This window comes from Pseudophryne corroboree, chromosome 6, assembly GCF_028390025.1.
Source record: "Pseudophryne corroboree isolate aPseCor3 chromosome 6, aPseCor3.hap2, whole genome shotgun sequence".
Taxonomy (NCBI): Eukaryota; Metazoa; Chordata; class Amphibia; order Anura; family Myobatrachidae; genus Pseudophryne; species Pseudophryne corroboree.
In genome coordinates, this window is record NC_086449.1 from 457,315,876 (window position 1) to 457,335,939 (window position 20,064).

Sequence of the window (20,064 nt, forward strand, 5' to 3'; positions counted from 1 at the left end):
AGTATGAAAGAATTTGTATGTTGTCACTTTAACTACAATGTACAGATAGGAAAACTTTTTTAAATCACACTTTCCGAATTTGCTTCTCTTGGTTTGCACAGTTGTCTATCCTTTATTTACAGAAGTACTGTATACTATGTTCTGGTCATAGATGTAATTTCTATAAAATATAACTTTGGTGCAGGGCTATACAGCTACTGGCCCTCACTAGCCCATAACACATTAGACGTTTCATTGATTTGCCGATTTTACATGCTTAGATCAGCGTAAGGTGGCAAGAAATATGCTTGAAAGTTTGTGAACCCTTCAGAATTTTCTGTATTTCTGCTGAAATTTGGCCTAAAACTACCTCAGATTTTCACACAAGTCCTAAAAGTAGAAGAGAACCAAATCAAACAAATAAGACAATTAAAAAAATGAGACGTGCTCATTTTTTTTAATGAGGAAAATGATCCAATTACAAATCTGTGAGTAGCAAAAGTATGTGAACCTTTAGGCTTAGCAGATATTTTGAAGGTGAAATTAGAGTCAGGTATTTTCAATCTATTGGATGACAATCAGGTGTGAGTAGACAACCTGGATCTATCAAAGTCTGAACTTATCAACACATGTTTGTGTAAATGTATCATGCCATGAAGAAAGGAGATTTCTGAGGACCACAGAAGAAGAAGTGTTGATGCTCATCAGGCTGGAAAAGGTTACAAAACCATCTATAAAGAATTTGGACTCCACCAATCAGCAATCACACAGATTGTGTACAAATGGAGGAAATTCCAGACAATAATTACCCTCCCGAGGAGTGATCGACCAACAAAGATCGCGCTAACAGCAAGGCATCAGTTTCCAAGGTCACAAAGAAACCCAAGGCAACCTCTAAGCAACTGAAGGCCTTTCTCACATTAGCTAATATTAATGTTCATGAGTTCACCATCAGAAGGACACTGAACAACAATGGTGTGCATGGCAGGATTGCAAGAAGAAAGCTGCTACTCTCCAAAAAGAACATTGGCGGTCATTCCGAGTTGATCGCACGCTACAGATTTTCGCAGCTCAGCTATCAGGTAACTACTGCGCATGCGTATCCACCGAAATGCGCACGCGCGTCGTACGGGTGCAAACAGCATCGTTGCTGTGCAATGCTTCTAGCGATGAATCCATTCGCACAACCGATCGCAAGGAGATTGACAGAAAGAGGGCATTTATGGGTGTCAACTGACCGTTTTCTGGGAGTGGTAGGGAAAATGCAGGCGTGTCCAGGCGTTTGCAGGGTGAGCGCCTGACGTCAATTCCGGATCCGGACAGGCTGAAGTGATGGCAAGGGCTGAGTAAGTTCAGACCAACTCAGAAACTGCAAAAAACTTTTTCGTCCCGCTCGGCTGCACACGCGATCACACACTTGATAAGCGAAAATACACTTCCCCGTGGGCGGCGACTAAACGTTTGCACGGCTGCAAAAAGTAGCTAGCGAGCGATCAACTCGGAATGAGGACCTTTGCTGCCAGTCTGCAGTTTGCTAAAGATCAGCTGGACAAGCCAGAAGGCTATAGGAACAATATTTTGTGGATAGATGAGTTCAAAATAGAGCTTTTTGGTTTAAATGAGAAACATTATGTTTGGAAAAAGGAGAACACTGCATCAAGCATAAAAACTACATATTAACTGTGAAACACGGTGGTGGTGGTGGTGGTGGTGATATCATGGTTTGGCCCTGTTTTGCTGCTTCTGGCCCAGGATGATTTGCCATCATTGATGGAACAATGAATTCTGAATTATACCAGAATATTCTAGAGGAAGATGGCAGGACATCTGTCCATGAGCTGCATCTCAAGAGAATGTGTGTCATGCAGCAAGACAATGACCCATTCCAAATATAGACATTTCATAGCCTTCATCATTTCCTGTCTTTCTATCTATCAAGTGGCATAAATTCATACATGTTGCCCAGAGGCAAGTTAGAATTTGATGCCCCCCCCCCCCCCCCCCCCACACACACACGCAAACAGCTGTCCTCCCAATTATGGATATCCCTTCCTCATACAGACTCCCACTGGGGGGAGAGCTCATACACACACACACACACACACACACACACACACACACACACACACACACACACACACACACACACACAGCTCTCCCCCCGTACTCGGCTCCCCTGAAACACACATACAGCACACCACCCTCGCACAGCTATCTCCTCACATACTGTAGGTCTCCTTTCCTCATACAGATCCCCACACACAGGCACAGCTCTCCCCAAATCTGCTCTCCCCTTCGAGTCGTAACTGCCGGCTTTCACTTCCACTGCTGGGGAGGATTGCCTGCTGAGCCCGAAGAATAGAATGAGATCAGTGGAGTGCCTCCATGCTAGGGACGTAGTGTGGGCGTAATGGTATCTCTTTATCTATCTCTCTATCTTGTTAACGTTTACTTATGTTAGGTTGAATTACAAATTTACATGTGTTATGTCCCATACACACTACACTATCCCCGCCGACGCCGATATTGGTGGTGGCGGGGATCCGGCAGGGTGCCGCCTTCGGCAAGTGCATACTCACTTGCGGATGCGGCGAGGAAGGGAGCGATGGTGGTGGTGGTGGGGGGGGGAAATAGCATCCATGCTGCATCTGCAGCATGGCTGTCGTTAACGAGGACCTCCCTCGTCTGTACATGTTCAGATGAGGGAGGAGGTAGTTAACAATGCGCGGGAGCGCGCATCATTAATATCATTGAGTGTTCACAGTGGATGAGAAAGTAAAAGATCTCGCTCAGATTGGCCCTTCCTTTTTTTTTTACTTTCTCGTCTAGTGTGTATGGGGCTTTAGCGTATTGTAACCTATGTTCCTAACTTTTACCAAATTATTATTTTCTTTATGAGGCATTTTTCATTTTTATTGTCCTTTCTAAAAGTTTGTCCTGTGTGTAGTGTAAAGATACCATGGGACAGCGATGGTGCCACCCCTCAGAGCCCTCCGCTCTGTGCAGCAGCACTACTCCCACATCCCTAGTTATGGTCCTGGTGGTATTTATGTTAAAATTATTTTAATTTATATTATTTTTTTCATGTGTCATATTAAATGTACAAATTGAGAATTCTTTAAAGAACATGTTCAAATGTATTTACCTTTATTGTGCTAATTTGCACTGTACAAAGGGACACAGTCCTGGTTCGGTTGGAATTGACCAATACTTTTGGCACACGTGCGCATGTCTTGTGATGGTGCAGTGGGTCTGGTCACAATGCCCTGTTAGCAGCAACCTGATAGACAGGCTGCAGGCATTTTGTAGCGATGCTGAGTTTTTCTAGGTATGACGAAGCCAGCGGCTGCACCCCTGGACGCAGTATCATTGGCTCTGGCAGCATAGTTTTGCTGGAGATCCTGAGTAAGCTGAGGGTTACTCATATGTCTTATGCTGCAACCAATGGCAGCGACTCAGAGAAGCCAGCAGTGGGTGTTTTACATATTTACGCACAACCACCGCGTACAAAGACAACATTTGTGTCCACCTTGGAAACAGACCCAAACTACACAACACTGATATACTACTTTGTTTTGTTATAACATGCCAATGTTATAACAATCGAAAGGGCATATAGGTTTACTTGTACTTATGTTGTTTGCAGAACCATAAGCCGGGTTTACATATTTTTATGGAGTCAACAAGCTGGTGTGAGCGGAAAATAGAGGTGGGGGCAACGTCTAAATTGCCTCCGGGCAACAGGGATGAAGTTATGCCACTGCTTAAATGAGCTTCTCCCACACTAAATCAAATACTAAGTGGCTATACAGCTGAAGCAAGAAGGGTTGTTAAATATATAATTAGAGTTGCTCACTGTTATTCGCATGGGTTAAACGGTCATTGACCTATGTGTGGTCTTTTAACATCCTTATAATAGAAATAAGTGTATGATTTATTTCACAAGTAGTATGTAATTTACTACACAAGCACAGATGACAAGTGGTTGGCATTACTAACTCACAGCACTGAGGATAGGAGTTAAAATCCCAGTCATGACCTCTATGTAGAGTTTGTATGTTCCCATGAATCCTAGTGTGTGTTCTTGTGATGGGGAACAAGGGGCAGATGTAAGAACTGTTGTTATGGGGGAGAAGTGGTATCAGTGCATGTTATTTATACACTGATACGGTTTCTCCCCCCATGTATGAAGGAGAGGTGTGCCCAGTAACCGGGCACGCCGATATGCAGATAGCTCGCCGATATGCAGGGCAATGTAAGAAGTCAGCAGCGCTGACCGATTCGACAGCTGCAGGTGGTGATGCCCTATCTCCACAGCAGTGACAGTGCTGTACCTGGTTGTGGCAGACGCCGGCTCTAGTCTGCAGAGGAGATCTTGTCCATGCCCGGTGAGTCGGCCGGGGAAGAGACACAGCACTAGGCTGATGTGTTGTAGCCACTGACAGGTATCGTTGGAGGGGAAGTTTTTACTCCCCCTTTCCACCAGCGAGATGTTCATACATCTCAGTACTAGTGCTTCCCATCGGTAAAGAGGGGAAGCGGGAAGAGTGATACCAGCACGGTATGTGCTGGTATCATACATCTACCCCATATATTGTAATCTCCACTGTGGCAGGGACTGACAAGTAAGTAAATACTCTCTATGTGTGTATTACATTAATCTGATAAATAGTGTCACATGGTTGTGTAAATGTGTAGCAACAACTACACAACCATGATTATTACATCCAATTCTATGGTAATTACAACCCATTTTTAATACGACATACTTTACATATACACATTATGGGGGATATTCAATTACAGTCAGATCCTCACCAACGGAGAGGATCCGACACTTCAGTATTCAATAGCGGAGCGTTTCCGCCCGTTTCCCTTCCCATTCCGTCCATTCATTTCCGCCCTCTTTTATGGGCGAAAATTAATGGTCAAAAATGGACGGTTTTCGACCGTGGCAGTCGAAAACACATAGTTGAGCGTAGATTCCGCTCATCCATGTGTTTTTCGACTTGTCGGAAAACAGCACTTACATTGAATATTAAAGTGTCAGAAAGTTCAGATTATCGTCGTAAAGTGCAGTCTTTCTGCCCTGTCGGAACTTCCGACTGTAACTGAATATCCCCCTAAGCCAGTGACCAATTTAGCTGATCTGTATGTTACTGTGATACAACATAAATATGCTGCGGAACAGGTTGGTATATTCTGCTTTCATGTCCTATGCATAAAGTGCCTATATGAACACCTGTCATGATAGTAATTTTTTATCTATACAGTGAGTCTCATATATTCTTTGAAGCAGTTTTGCTGCATGTCTCTGTATTTGCATGTAATGAGCATATTCTCACTCCTACATTATGTCATTTCATCCTGAATCATCTAGGTTTCCTCTTGTATACAGATACTACAGTGACAGAGCCCCAAGACAGCTACTGCGCAGTATGGATGTGCGAGGATGTGTCAAGATGTGCCAGGATGACTGACTAGCACAAACGTTAATTTTTCCTAACATAGGGCCTAATTCAGACCTGATAGCAGCAGCAAACTTTGTCTCTAATGGGCAAAACCATGTGCAGTGCAGGTGGGCAGATGTAACATGTGCAGAGAGAGTTAGATTTGGGTGGGGTTTGTTCAAACTGAAATCAGTTTTGCCCATTAGAGAAAGATATTTCTTTTGCGGTCAGGTGTGAATTAGGCCCATAATGTTACAAATCTACCCGTGGATTTAGAGAGACAAATGGACTGCTTGGAAGCATTCATTTTATATCATAATATATTTTCACATTCTGTACACATTTTATATAATTTTACAATGTCGCATTTTCACTTGCAGCATTACAGGGTGCTTTCGTGTCTATATAAGTCTTTATAAAATATATAAGTATCTCTATATATATAGCTATTTACATTTGTTTCTGATAGAGTGCCATGGATATTATAAATCATAGTACAATTATTGTATTAACATTTATGGTGCCTCCACTTTCTTATGGCCAGGGTCAGCTGACTGTCTCTCTTTTGCCATTGGAATACCCTGTTGATAACAACTCTTCCATGCTGTATATCACCAACAATGATGTAGACCATGGGCCTTGGGTGACGAACCATCCTGTGGGCGCAGTTTTCATTGATCCGCAGCCACTGTTCAAGCATGTTATGTGTGTCATATGGAAGCAGCAAGCCTCGCTGAATGAATTCTACTGGGCCCTCTGTCACATATTCTGGAAATCCTGTAGTAAACCTTGTCTTTGATAATGTTACTTTCACAGCTGTTAAAAAAACCCATCATTAGTACATAGAAGTCTCAGAAGTGTATAACATGCATAATAAATGTTCTTCTATAACTGAGGGGTCTATTTACTAAGCCCTGGATGGAGATAAATTACCAGCCAATCACCTCTTAACTGCCATGTCACAGACTGGGTTTGAAAAATGACAGTTAATACACTAGAACGATTATGCCCAATTTCAGCCCAATTTGGGCATTCGGCCCGATATATTGGGTGAAATTGGGCATTTTGGAGGTGTATCCGATCCGATGCGCGTTCCCGTGAGCATCGAATCGGATCCTCAAGATTGAATTTGCTGCACATTCAATCTGGTCCGACCCCGCAGGCGTGTCTGGGATCGCCCAAGATACATTGTATGCAAAAGAACAGCATACGATGTATCTTGGGCGATCCTGCCGCCCGGGAGGCTGCCGGGGTGATCGCCACCAATCGCCTGCGACATGTCAGATGGACATGTTGCAGTAGTGTATGGGGCCCTTAAGGAGCTGATTGGCTGGTACTTTATCTCCGTCCACTTTATCTCCATCTGGGGCTTAGTAAATAGACGCCTAATAAAACAATAAGCTTAAGGTATACAGATGATAGGTCAACAGTGTCTAGGTCAACAGACAATAGGTCGAAACCACATGGTCGACATTCATAAAGGTCAACAGGTTCAAAAGGTCGACATGACAATGCTCAACACAAAGTTTTTTTGCATTTTTCACGGTTTCCCAACTTGCTCATTTACTATCCACATGGACTATGTCGGGAATAGTAACATGCCACATGAGTGCAGTGGTAGTGGGCCACCTTGCCCAAAGCGTGGCGAATGAAGCGAGCCTATGAGGGTACACGTTTCCACCGACTGTGGCCACATATAAAGAAACATACAAAATGACACCCCCAAAAAAGTAAAAAATTGTGTCTACCGTTTCTGTGTCCACCATTGTCATGTCATCCTTTTGACCCTGTCAACTTTTGAACCTGTTGACCCTACCCACTGCCTACCTTTTACCTGTCGACCCTTTGACCCTGTCTACCTAGACTCTGTAGACCTTCTATACCATACCCAAACTTAGATCAGGGTGTGAATAACGGGTATTAGGTCATTTCCCTATTGTAGTTAGATGTTTCCTGCCTCTCCATCCCACAAGCACTGCTATCGGGCTGCTGACTTTATATTTTCTGAACTGACATAGTGGAATGATGACACATATAAACAAAGAGATTATCCCCATCACCTAGCTAGCGTGGTCACAGACTTCCACTGTTGTGCAATACCTAGTGAAGGACCTTGGTTATAATTGCATATTATAGAGAATTGTATTACCGTATATACTCGAGTATAAGCCGACTCTTTCAGCACATTTTTCTATGCTGAAAAAGCCCCCCTCGGCTTATACTCTTGTCAACGGCTGCAGCAGACGCCGTGGGCTGTGTGGGCGTCCGCTGCAGCCGGCTCCAGGGACAGACTCTAGAGGTCATTAGAGATCATAGAGATGATCGGGTGCCGGGAAGCGGGCGCCGGAGCGGGCGGACAGACGGAGCGGAGCAGCAGAAGAAGCGGTCGGAAAGCAGAAGCGGGGCAGTGGTAAGTATTGTTTTTGTGTGTGTTTGTGTGTTTGTAAGCGGCGACGGGGGCACAGCAACAGGGGGCAAAGAAAGGGGGCAAAACTACTGGGGGCAAAGAAAGGGGGCACAACTACTGGGGGGAAAGAAAGAGGGGTCATAACTACTGGGGGCAAAGAAGGGGCATAACTTTTGGGGGCAAAGCAACAGGGGCATGTTTTTATCTGGCACTGTGGGGGGATATCTGTCACTGGGGGTATATATGGCACTTGGGGCACAACCCTAGCAACAAGCATTACCCCCTGGCAACAAGCATAACACCTACCGCATGAAACCCATGGCAACGAGCATGACACCCTGAGCATGAAAACCCCTGGCACCGTGCATTTCCCACCCTAGGCTTATACTCGAGTCAGTAATTTTTCCCAGTTTTTTGTGGTAAAATTAGGTGCCTCGGCTTATATTCGGGTCGACTTATACTCGAGTATATATGGTAATTTTGTATTAAGTTGGATTATGTATTTACATAGTATTGAAAAAAAATAAACTTATTCACTAAACTAAAGAGTAAAACTTTGAACTTTACAAGTGTTGTAGAAACATATAGCAAAGACTTGTTTCTGAAAAAACAATTGAAATAACGTTTTACGATGTTATATTGCATTTTTATATACTGCTACATTTGAACCTTTTGACATTACACATGTGTAGAGTAAACGTTCTTCTAATAAAGGTGGGTACACACTAATAGATATATCAATTATCAATTGATCTGCAGATATATCTATGGACGGATCGAGCAGTGTGTTCAGCAGGGTTCACTACGGCTGGCCGGCGGTCGGGCTCCCGGCGCCCAGCATACCGGCGCCGGGAGCCCGACCGCCGGCTGACCGACAGTGTGGCGAGCGCAAATGAGCCCCTTGCGGGCTCGCTGCGCTCGCCACGCTACGGGCACGGTGGCGCGCTACGCGCGCCACACTATTTTATTCTCCCTCTATGGGGGTCGTGGACCCCCACGAGGGAAAATAAGTGTCGGTATGCCGGCGGTCGGGCTCCCGGCGCCGGTATACTGAGCGCCGGGAGCCCGACCGCCGGCATACAGAATGCCACCCGTTCAGCATACACACTGCCCGAATCGTCGGGGACTGACGTCATGAACTGGGCGGGCGTGTACACACGCCCGCCCTGTTCAGCTGTCAATCACCGCCGGCCGCCGCAGCATGTGTACGGGCTATATATTGTCCGTCGGCTGTGCTGCGGGGCCGACGCGATACGTCTGTGAACGACGGAGTTCACAGACGTATCGGCCGTACACACTGGCCGACGGTCCCGCGATATATCGGCCGTTCAGGAGAACGGCCGATATATCCATCAGTGTGTACGGGCCTTAAGACTGAAGAGCAATGGCTAACTGCAGCACTGGAAATTGCAATCGCACCATTTTCCCGGTAAGAATATTATATAATGCGCTTACCAAAGTCATTGTCACAGAAAGCATTCAGGACACTCTTGTATGAGTAAGACATTTCAATCAGCGGACATCCCTGGCATGATGGCTTTGGCATTTCTACAATTAAAGAAAAGAAATAATAAAGTTTATTGTAGAGTTCATCATTATAAAGAAATCACCAGAACACTCTTGTAAAGGCTAGCTCTACATTAGGGTAGCCCTGTTACCTTTGTATGTGTACTGGTACTCTTTGCTCAGGGTGTCCAGGCACATATCGTCTCCAGCTGGGAAGCGGTCACAGTCTAGGATCTCAGGCCAGGATTGATCATGACAAGCCAGCACAGGAGCACAGCTGTCTCTCACAGCCTCACACATGCTACGACAAGGTTGGATGAATCTGGAAAAGAAAGAGCCGTCATCCTTCAGTCTCACTTATGTACCAATCACAGCAGATATATGCTTCTGGCTGGTAGCATTTACTTCTTTTTGTCATTAGTCTGTGTGGTGCTCCCTAGGTGGGGAGACTACAGTGTCTAACAGATGCCATGCCCTGATGGGACCTGTAGTTCCACAAACATCAACAAATGACAGGCTGCATGTTGCATGAATCTATTTTAGTGCATATAAATCCTAGCTTTACAACAGTACAGGTGTGTGATTATCAGGTCCACAGGTAAGTTTGTTCATTACATAGTAACATAGTATCTAAGGTTGAAAAAAAAAAAATTTTGTCCATCAAGTTCTACCTATTTGTGGTCTCCTATGCAGGATTATTTTGGTCTAATGATGTGGGTACTGGGGTGATTGTATTTGTTAGATGCCACATGTGCAGCACACAGGAGCAGGCAGCAGGGTACAGGCCGCCCGCGGTAATATCCGCCAGTTTGCTGCACGCACTGTGCCAGGCGCTGAGGGTTACACGCACATATGTACCCAACCCAATGCCTGCAGCGGGGACTGAGAGCTATACTAGAGCAGGGGGTGGATTCCTGCACAGGTCTACAGTAACCTATGGGTGCATAGCGAGACACAGGGATATAAGGAGGGCAACTTACGTGTCCATGCAGACGGGAGCAAACAAGGAGCAGAGGAAGGTGCGGGCATAGGGGTGGCAGCCGGTCTGGAGCATCTTATGCCACTCTGCTGACTTGGAGACGGCGTCGGCCAGGCTGGTCTGCCCCATCAGGTTGGGGAGTCGCATCTCTGTGTAGCCGACGTTATGGCACATGCCCAGTTCTTTGGGTATGGAGACACATTTTGTGGATAATCCAAAATCAAAGGCCCCGTTTACGCCAGCGAGGACGCCCGAGAGCAGCAGGATGAGGGGGGCAGCGGGCGCCATGGTCATCATCAGTGTATGGGAGCTGTGGGTGCTCCTGCGTCAGGTATGATCTGCCCTGTCTGCTCTCCGCGCTTATATATACATAGGGGCAGCCCCCAGCCCAGTCATTATGCATGGCTTATCATAACACGCAAGACACAACTTGGACACATTGCTCACTCAGGTGATTGTTGTGATAACGAAAACGTTGGAGACACACCGGCATGGCAGACTTTCCTTGAAATTCGTATTTGCATAATACATTTCATTACCTTAATAGTGCCAGGACTGCACTTCATCGTGTAGACTGGGATATTAAAATGAGAACAAATTGGGGTTTTGTTATGTACATGCTAAGTGGCAAGGTGTAAGAGCCAGGGCAGACTGGCTGTCTCCTCTGCCTGCATTGTGCTCTACCAGTGCTGGCCTGACATATCCCAAGGATGGACTTATCATTGCACATTGCTATTACTAATTGCCCTGTATCTTTGTACAGTCTCTTCGGAAAACGTTCCTTATGTTACCAGGTGTTATCAAGTCTCTTTTTTCTTCTGGCATTAAAACAATTTTGAGCCTGGAGCCTACATACATAACAGACTGACTGTTCTAATTATCTGTCTGATCTTGTAGACAGCTGAGAAGGATATGAATTATTCCATAAAAATGGAACAACATAGAAATAATAAATGCTTATGCAATATTGTACAGTGCAATTCAAACTTTCCAAGGTGGAACTTCTATGTATCCGGTTAGATAGCCTTTAACTTTCTCCTGATGTGGTGGTGCCAGCATGTGGTTCCTAAACAGCAAGTCTTCAGCTGGGTACACACTATACGATATATTGGCCAATTTTACGATCCACGATGTATTGCAACACCCCTCGTATAATCAGTATGTAACCCCAACCAATCTTATGATCCGCAATGTATCGCAACACCCATCATATAGTCAGTATGTAACCCCAATTCATTGTTTCATTAGTTGGGTGGTTGCATTCTCCCATCTGATGGGCCAATGTGACGTACAACGCAGTGTAGTATATCACATTGTAAGGTTGATTGTGTAGTGTGTGCAGCGATGCAATATATCAATACATCAACTTGATCCAGTGCTGGATCGCCGAGTTGAGTACCCAACTTAAAATTCTAGAATTTTAATTTAGTAAAGCCCTGCTTGTATTTTATGCATTTTACTTGGCAGAGCATGCTGTGCTTTATAGTCCCATTACAGCTGAAGATCATTGGATTGCTACTTCTAATGTAAACCTTCAGAATCAGCACCATTACTGACTTTGAGCCTCATGTAGAGTTACGAGTAAATCCAACTAAAGGGTGCATATGTGGACCTGGACAAATCACGATAAAGTGGAAAGGGTACAAATTAAATTTTATGTTGCACACATGAAACCATTGTGATGTTCAGCGAAAATCAGTGATGTAGTGGCTACAGACATCTGGCTGCTCAAAATGTTCGGCCAGATGTTACAAATGGACGGGCATCTAAATGTGTTGGCGGTCCCTGCAGCCAGTGTATGGGTGGTTGGTGGGTCGCCCGTCTGTATACACATGCAGATACATGGATATATAGGATGCAATCAATTTGCTGGCTGTTGGCATCCTGGCGGTCAGGATACCAACGCCGGGATCGTGACAGCTGACAGTGCGGACAGCCGGAATCCCGCTGCACAGGGGCTATTGCCACTCCACCAAGCCCGCAAGAGGACTATTAGCGCTAAGCCTGCTGCCGGCATTCTGGCGGGCGGGATGCCGCTGTCGGATCTGGACAGAGCATCCCACCCACCAGTAAATAGTATGTAACCTGGATATATCTTTCAGATATATCAGTAGAGCCAAAGCAATATGTCTGGGAATGACAATATATTATTTGTTGCTCGATCAAGCAATAAATCTTTGTAGTGTGTACCCAGCCATTATGGGCCCTATACACTGGCCGACATGACTGCACGATATGAACGATCTCGTTCATTAATGAACGAGATAACGTTCATATCGTGCAGTGTGGAAGCTCCAGCGATGAACGATGCGCGGCCCCGCGCTCGTTCATCGCTGGTCCCCCGTCGGCTGTACATGCAGGCCAATATGGACGATCTCGTCCATATTTGCCTGCACTTCAATGCAGCCGGGTGACGGGGGGAGTGAAGAAACTTCACTCTCCCCGTCACTGCCCCCCGCCGCCGGGTCGCTCGTCGGCCGTATCCGCCGTCGGGCAGCTCGGCGGCGGATCGGCCAGTGTGTAGGGCCTAACTCTAGATGAGTCCCATAGAGCTTCAAAAGTTACAAATTTCCATTCTTACCATCACCACAGCTGCTATATATTTGGTAATGGAATGTAGATAAGACAGTAAAATGAAGATGAACAAGGCGCTGAAGCAGTGACTATTATATTACAAGGGGTCAGTGTGCCTCTTGTTATGACTAAACATAGAAGCATTGACAGAAAGAGGTAAACTAATGAGTTCCTGAGACTTTTGTTTATTTATTAAGCTTTCAGTGTTCTTTGAAAAGGTTCAACCAATTGTTACCAGTGTCAGGTCTATATATAGGATACGTCAGCATATTTTATTGTAGTACCCCGCCTTCAGCATAGTAACACCTGTGGTGCACAGCATTAGATATAACGTGCAGAATTAATTCATGCTATGTTATGAATTTGAGAAGCATGAAACATAAAATGTCACTGCCAAGAAATACATCATTTCACAAGACAGTGTATTACTGTAGCAGTCTGGCACAAACAAGCTGTTCTTGCTGGCTATACGGTTACACAAATGGTGCTATATTGATTAAAGGCGCATTAAATACTGTGTGTCTTATTCAAAGTAATCACTTGAAGATTCTATAAAAAAAACAACAACACTTGTTTAGAGCTAAAAAAAAAACCCTCCCTCTAGCTGCCGCTCTGTAGACACCTGTCCTGGCAGCAGACAGAGAGATGCCTGTCTCCCTGGCCTCATTAGGAGGAGACAAGACCAGGCTAATTACCTGTACCAGATAAACACCCATCCATTAACACTTCATTGTCAAGTTCATCAGGCAGTAGCTGATCCCACACTCACCTCTCTGCTGTCTAATGTTTTTGCATTGTAAAATAAAATTGTATTATACATCAAAGTCACCTCAATACAAAGTTATAGTGCCAAATTTAGCACAGGAAACATAAAAATGATGTTGTGCTCTACCTAACCTGCTGATTGCGAGATAAGGGCCTAATTCAGACCTGATCGCCGTGCTGCTAATTTTGCTGTCTTGCGTTCAGATAGTCGTCGCCCAAGGGAAGTGTAAATTCGCCCGTGCAAGTGTGCGTTTGCATGTGTACGCCGTGCTACAAATATCCTTCAGTCAGCGGACAGCTGCAAATCCGTTCGCACCTCACTCGCCATCAAATGTTTTTACCACTGTGTGCAGTGTGTGCGCAGCCCAGGACTTACTCCTACAGTGCGATGAGAACAGGCTGACGTCACTGATGACACACACCCTCCCTGAAAACGCTTGGGAACGGCTGCGTTTTCCCTGACACTCCCATAAAAACGGTCAGTTACCATCCACAAACAGCATGTTTCTGTCAGTCAGCCTTCGAATGGCTGTGCGATTGAAATTTTCATACCAGCTTGTCACTGTTTGGTGATGCCTGTTGTTGTTTGACGACGTGCGTGCACATTGTGGTGCATGCACAGTCTAACGATAATCGCCCGCTTTGCAAAAACGCACAGCAGCAATCAGGTATTAATCGGGCCCTAAGTCTGACACTTAGAGGTCTATTTATCAAGCTAGCATTTCATAACTGTATGTATAAACTACAGTTTCTGCATCATTTTATGTATTGTAGCTCAGTAACAGCAGCGTAATGCAGGAGATTTCTCAGAAATCTGCAACAAATTTGCTACCGCTGCAGATCGCATTCCCCATTATTATCAATGGGGACTATGGTCTGACCCCTGTGTACCAGACTGTGAAAAGGGAGTTTGGCCCCATTGGTTTACACCATCCTTAGCAGGGCTGGCTCTTCCATTAGGCAGCTGTAGGCGGCTGCCTAGGGGCGCTGGCCCTTGGAGGCCACCACTGAATTCATCAAGCAATAAAGTGAAGGATGTCTCTGTACAAGACATCCTCCTTTTACACTGCACTGGCAGCGGCTGCAGGTCTAATCAGGTACAGCTGCCGCTATCAGGCTGTACCACATAGTGCCTAGGCGCTACCTCCCTGCCGACACATTTATCATCGAGTCATGTGAAGGCACATAGGAGGCGGATGTAACTATGGATCCTGACGGGCGCCCCCACGGTCACTCATCATAGTCCTAATTCACCTCCTGGATGACTCTCCAGCAACACCTGACTACATGTCTGCACCCGCAGTGTCGCTGTAATGCTGCTGCCGACTGTAAGAGGAACCCTGCTAATGATGAGGGAAAACAACATAAGGTAAGTAACCCCTGGGGGTTTCTGTGGGACCACAGAAGGGAGGAGGGGGGTATGGGGGGGGGGGGGGGTTGCTCAGCACATTAGAGAAGACACAGGAACATAAAAATATATGTAGGTGCGTATATATGTATGTATACACATACAATTAAATATCCCCACCAGATGTGTATCATTCAGCATAAAAGTGAAACTGGCCTCAGCGTCCTATTTGATTCCTAACACATATTACAAAATATCTTTTCATTTTAAAAGTCCTTGAGTGTCATCCCTTTTCTCTGTCTATGTATAATGATAAATACTGCACAATATAGCACGTTTTTTGGAATCATCTAATAAACCAGCAGTCAGTCCATATATAGCGAGGTTCAAGTGGTAGTCCACTAGGTGCTCACAGCACACGTTGATAAACTGAAGAAAGTCTCATTAAAAGATGTGTTTCAAATGCTTTTATAATAGCTGTGAAGCTGAACTGTGGCCAAAGATAATGCGCTATGCTACCACCTCCCCATCCGCCTGAAGTTTTGTTTGCTCACCACTGGTTCCAGTGTGATCTCAGCGAGACCAACGATCAGCACACAGGGTCCGTGATTTAGATGTGGGAGAGGCGGTGTCAGTTAGATGTCAGAGGGGAGGGAGGGTACAACTGTCTGCTGGACAGCTGAATGGCTGTAGCAGGTGCCGCTGGCGAAGAGGCTCAGACTATGGCGGTGAATAGGTAACGTGCAGGAGCTTGAGACAGCAGACTTTGTGTATGCACAGTATCAAATGGAGTATTTTAAAGATGTGAAAGATTCCTCCAATGCCCGAAATGTAACTCGCAGGGACATTGGTTATTGCTACCACTGTGCTTGCAAGTTACATTTAGGAGGTCATTCCGAGTTGATAGTAGCTGTGCTAAATTTAGCATAGCTACGATCATCTTTTCTGACATGCGGGGGGACGCCCAGCGCGGGGCTAGTCCGCCACCATTGTTAGTCCGGCCCCCCTCGCAGAAGTGCAAAGGCATCGCACAGCGGCGATGACTTTGCACTTCAGGAGTAACTCCCGGCCAGCGCAGCTTTAGCGTGCTGGCCGGGAGCTACTCCTTGTTCCCTGACCCGCAGTGGCTGCGTATGACGTCACGCAGCCACTGTGGCCAGCCCCCCTTTTGGTCCGGCCACGCCTACATTGGCCAGACCCTGCCTACGAAACGGCGGCCAAACGCCACCATTTCGCCCCCTCCCGCCCATCGATCGGCAGAAGGCTGTAGCAGGACAGCGATCGACTCTGCCTGATTGACGGGCAGAGGCGCCTGTCAGTCAGGCAGAGTCGATCGCTGTTATGCTACAGCCTTCTGCCGTCCCGCATGCGCAGGCGCACTACAGCGCAGGCTCATGCGCAGCAGGGACCCGTTCGCTCTGCTGCATTAAAATGCAGCGAGCGAACGGGTCGGAATGACCACCTTAGTGCAAGCGAGTATAACCATGTAAAAACTAATGAATCCCACGGCAATGTACTTTGAATTTTTTTTTATATATATATATATACCCCTTTTTCCTTTATATCAGTTTCCCAAACTCTGCTATTACAGTCCAGGTTTTAAGACTATCCATGCTTGAGCACAGGTGACTTAATTAGTACTTCAGTCAATGTGATATAGTTTGGGAAACTCTGCTTTATATCAAAACTTTTCCAAAACATAATTTGAAATACAATTTATGCATGCAAACAATTATGAAAACATGGATTTTACAATGTCATGTGAGATACATCTCCATATACAGTATGTAATTGGTAAATGGCTGTCATACTGCCGTGTACTCCTTCTGTAACCTCAGGAGCACCCGTGATGATCTTGTTCATACACTGATAGCCCAGAACATGAAAATTGTTAGGTGCATACACATGGGAACTTCAGATTTCCTATGTGCCTATCTGCTATACATTCTACCTCACCTTATGACATAGAGATCATTGCACCTTATTGTGCGGCAGGTTCATAGCAAGCATCCATCTGTACAAGTCCTTCTGAACCCTATTCCCTGTAAGTGTAACATACAGTTGCAGATATAGGGCCTTATTCAGACCCATAGCCTGATGCCCTTTGGTGAGTGCGCATGCACACCCCACGTGCGATCGCCTCTTATTGATTGACAGGTAGAGGAGGTTGGGGGGCGGGAGGTGGGGCGCTGTCTGGACAACGCAGGCGTATCCAGACTGTTGCGGGTGGGCGCGGTGGCTGCGTGACATCACATGCAGCCGCTGCAACCCAGAACGCGGTGGGTAGCCACCTGCCAGCGCAGCTAGGCTGCGCAGGGTGGGAGCTCGTTGCCCGGTGCGAAAGCATCACCGCCGTGCGATGCTTTTGCACCCGTGCATGGAGGTCAGGGCCTGACATGTGGGGCGGACTAGCCCTGTGCTGGGCGTCCCCCCACATGTCAGAGAAGCTGATCGTAGATGTGCTAAATTTAGCACATCTACAATCAGCTCTGACTCACCCCCATCAAATACTGCTTTTTTGTACATTTCTCTGACTATGGAAACAGATACATGATGCTATATAAATGAATTAGGGGTGCTGGACTGCACACGCTAATCTTAAACATAAGAGGTACTGCCTTGCTGAGACTTGTAGTGCTACACAGGAAAAAGGAAAATTCAGGTGCACTCTAAGCACTAAGAACACTGGTTATCAAAATAATTATAATAAACTGTACAATTTAACATGGTGTAAAACTGGTTCTTAGCACAATTTTGGACAAATATATGGGCCCACCTATCACATCACGTTGCCCTTATCAGGTGTGTCCCTAACATTCCTAATATTGACCTTTTATATAAATGTATCCAGGTTTTACCTATCATAGTGCCCATTGTAATATGTAGACAGCAAACAGTGCACAAGGACCCATACTTATTACAAACACGTAAGGGCAGGTGGGTGGGGTGCTAATTGTACACATTTAGCTTTACAGTTAAACTCCTTGATATGATACTTTGTTTTATGTGATTTTTAAATTATTTTTTAGCAACACTCTAATAGCCAAATGCATGACAGTTGGTGGATTTTGATCTCTCTTTCCCCTCATACACTGCGTAACATAGTATTTTGTTAGGAATCACTAATGTGGGGCTGATGGAGATGGACGCTATAGTACAGCCACTGCAATTTTGTACGCAGCAGCTGTGTTAAAATATGTAAAAGCCCCAGGAGGCATCTTGTGTAAAAAGACACCAACTGTCAACTTTTCTGATCCGCTGCTGCATCCGAAGACCACCTGAGTAAACCTTGCCGGACCAACTGACATCTGAACTTTGTGCTCACGAACATAAGCAGTATATGAATCATGCTGTGGCTCTTTGGGCACTGCACCTGACCAGACCAGATCTGCACATGTGCTGTGCCACTTCTGCATGTGCGCAGATAATTAAAAAAAAAAAACTTTGCGTGACCATGGAATTAGTGCCCAGAAGAGAATCAGCCTGTCACATTTATATGGAATGTTTCAGCAGTTTTCATATTGTTATTGCCTAGTTCTCATTTAACAGTTTTGAAGTTCTCTACACTACTCATGCTTAACATTATCTCCTTAAAATTGATAGTGTGGTACTTCACAACAATCTTTATGCTGATTTCTTGACAGGATAATAAGGCACGCTGATTTTAGTAGTAAGCAACATCCGACTGCTGCTGTATCTATCAAGTATAAGTGGTTGGTAAGAAATCTATAACAATTGCCTATGATGCTTTTGTCAAAATATAATAATCATGCTCCCCACTCACAAAATTATTTTGGGATTGTCTGTAAAAAGATAGCTTATATTACGCATGCCATTTTGTTTTGTGCAAATGTTCTATGCAACCCATTCTATCTAAACACACCTTGTGGTCACATACTGTTACAACACAGGACATTTGGCCTAATTCAGACCTGATCACAGCAGCAAATTTGTTCTCGAATGGGCAAAACCATGTGCACTGCAGGGGGACACCATACCTCCCATCATGACCCTCTTCAGGAGGGACAGAATGCTCTGCTTCTGGACTTCTCTCTTAATTTGTGATTGCCGGCACCTGTTTTGAACAGGTTAATGGATAAGAAAGGTGTTTCAGCACAGGTGATGGCAATCATACATTAAGAGGGAAGTGCAGGAGCAGAGCATTCTGTCCCTCCTAGAGAGGGTCATTTGGGAGGTATGGGACACACAGATATAACGTGTAGAGAGAGTTAGATTTGGGTGGGTTATATTGTTTCTGTGTGGGGTAAATACTGGCTGCTTTATTTTTACATTGCAATTTAGATTTCAATTTGAACACACCCCACCCAAATCTAACTCTCTGCAAATGTTATATCTGCCCCCCACCCCTGCAGTGCACATGGTTTTGTCCATTAGAGAACAAATTTGCTGCTGCAATTAGGTCTGAATTAGGCCCATTAGTCAGTGTTGGTTGGGAGTTTTCATAAAAAAGTGTATTTCTATGAAGCCTCAAATTAGTTGCAAGTCTTCATTAACCTTTGGATTTTGTCAAAGTATTGCAAGAAAAAAATTAAATGAGAATACATCTTTTTTTAAATCAGATAAAAAAGTTTTTATTCATAAGAATACCGCTTCAACTATGAATGGAGTTTATTTATTTATTTATTTAGTTTAGATTTTGAGGCAGGTTCCGAGTTGGCAACAAAGTGCATAAAATAAATAACTAAATTGAGTGGCTGCACCTGGAAAAACCCATTTTGCAATGCAAGAGGTGGAAATATAGTAATACCTTGTTCACACTGCAATTGCCGGGTCGCACCTCGGAATTGAAAACGGGTCATTCCCGGGAGCGATCCAGCATTGGACCCTAGCAGTGTGAACATGGTGGCTTCCCGACCCTGCAAATTGCCGGGTCGGGTTGCTATCCGGGGGCGGGGACAGAGGCGGCATCTGGGGCGGGTGCGGAGGCGGCGCTGGAGATGAGATCATCTCCAGCGCCGCCTCTCCCTATACTGTCAACGGATCCCGGGTTAAATTGACCCAGGTAACCCGTTCACACTGCGCCTGACCTGGTAAT

General features: G+C 45.3%; 1 protein-coding gene across 1 annotated transcript; it reads right to left on the minus strand.

Moving 5' to 3' along the window:
• Positions 1-5,725: 5,725 nt before the first annotated feature.
• LOC134935362 (secreted frizzled-related protein 2-like) lies at positions 5,726-10,734 on the minus strand. The gene is made up of 4 exons (XM_063930469.1): positions 10,323-10,734; positions 9,495-9,664; positions 9,292-9,384; positions 5,726-6,245 (listed from the first exon to the last, which is right to left on the minus strand). The coding sequence occupies exons 1-4, from the start codon at positions 10,616-10,618 to the stop codon at positions 5,938-5,940; spliced, it is 867 nt and encodes a 288-aa protein (XP_063786539.1). The 5' UTR covers positions 10,619-10,734; the 3' UTR covers positions 5,726-5,937.
• Positions 10,735-20,064: the final 9,330 nt, after the last annotated feature.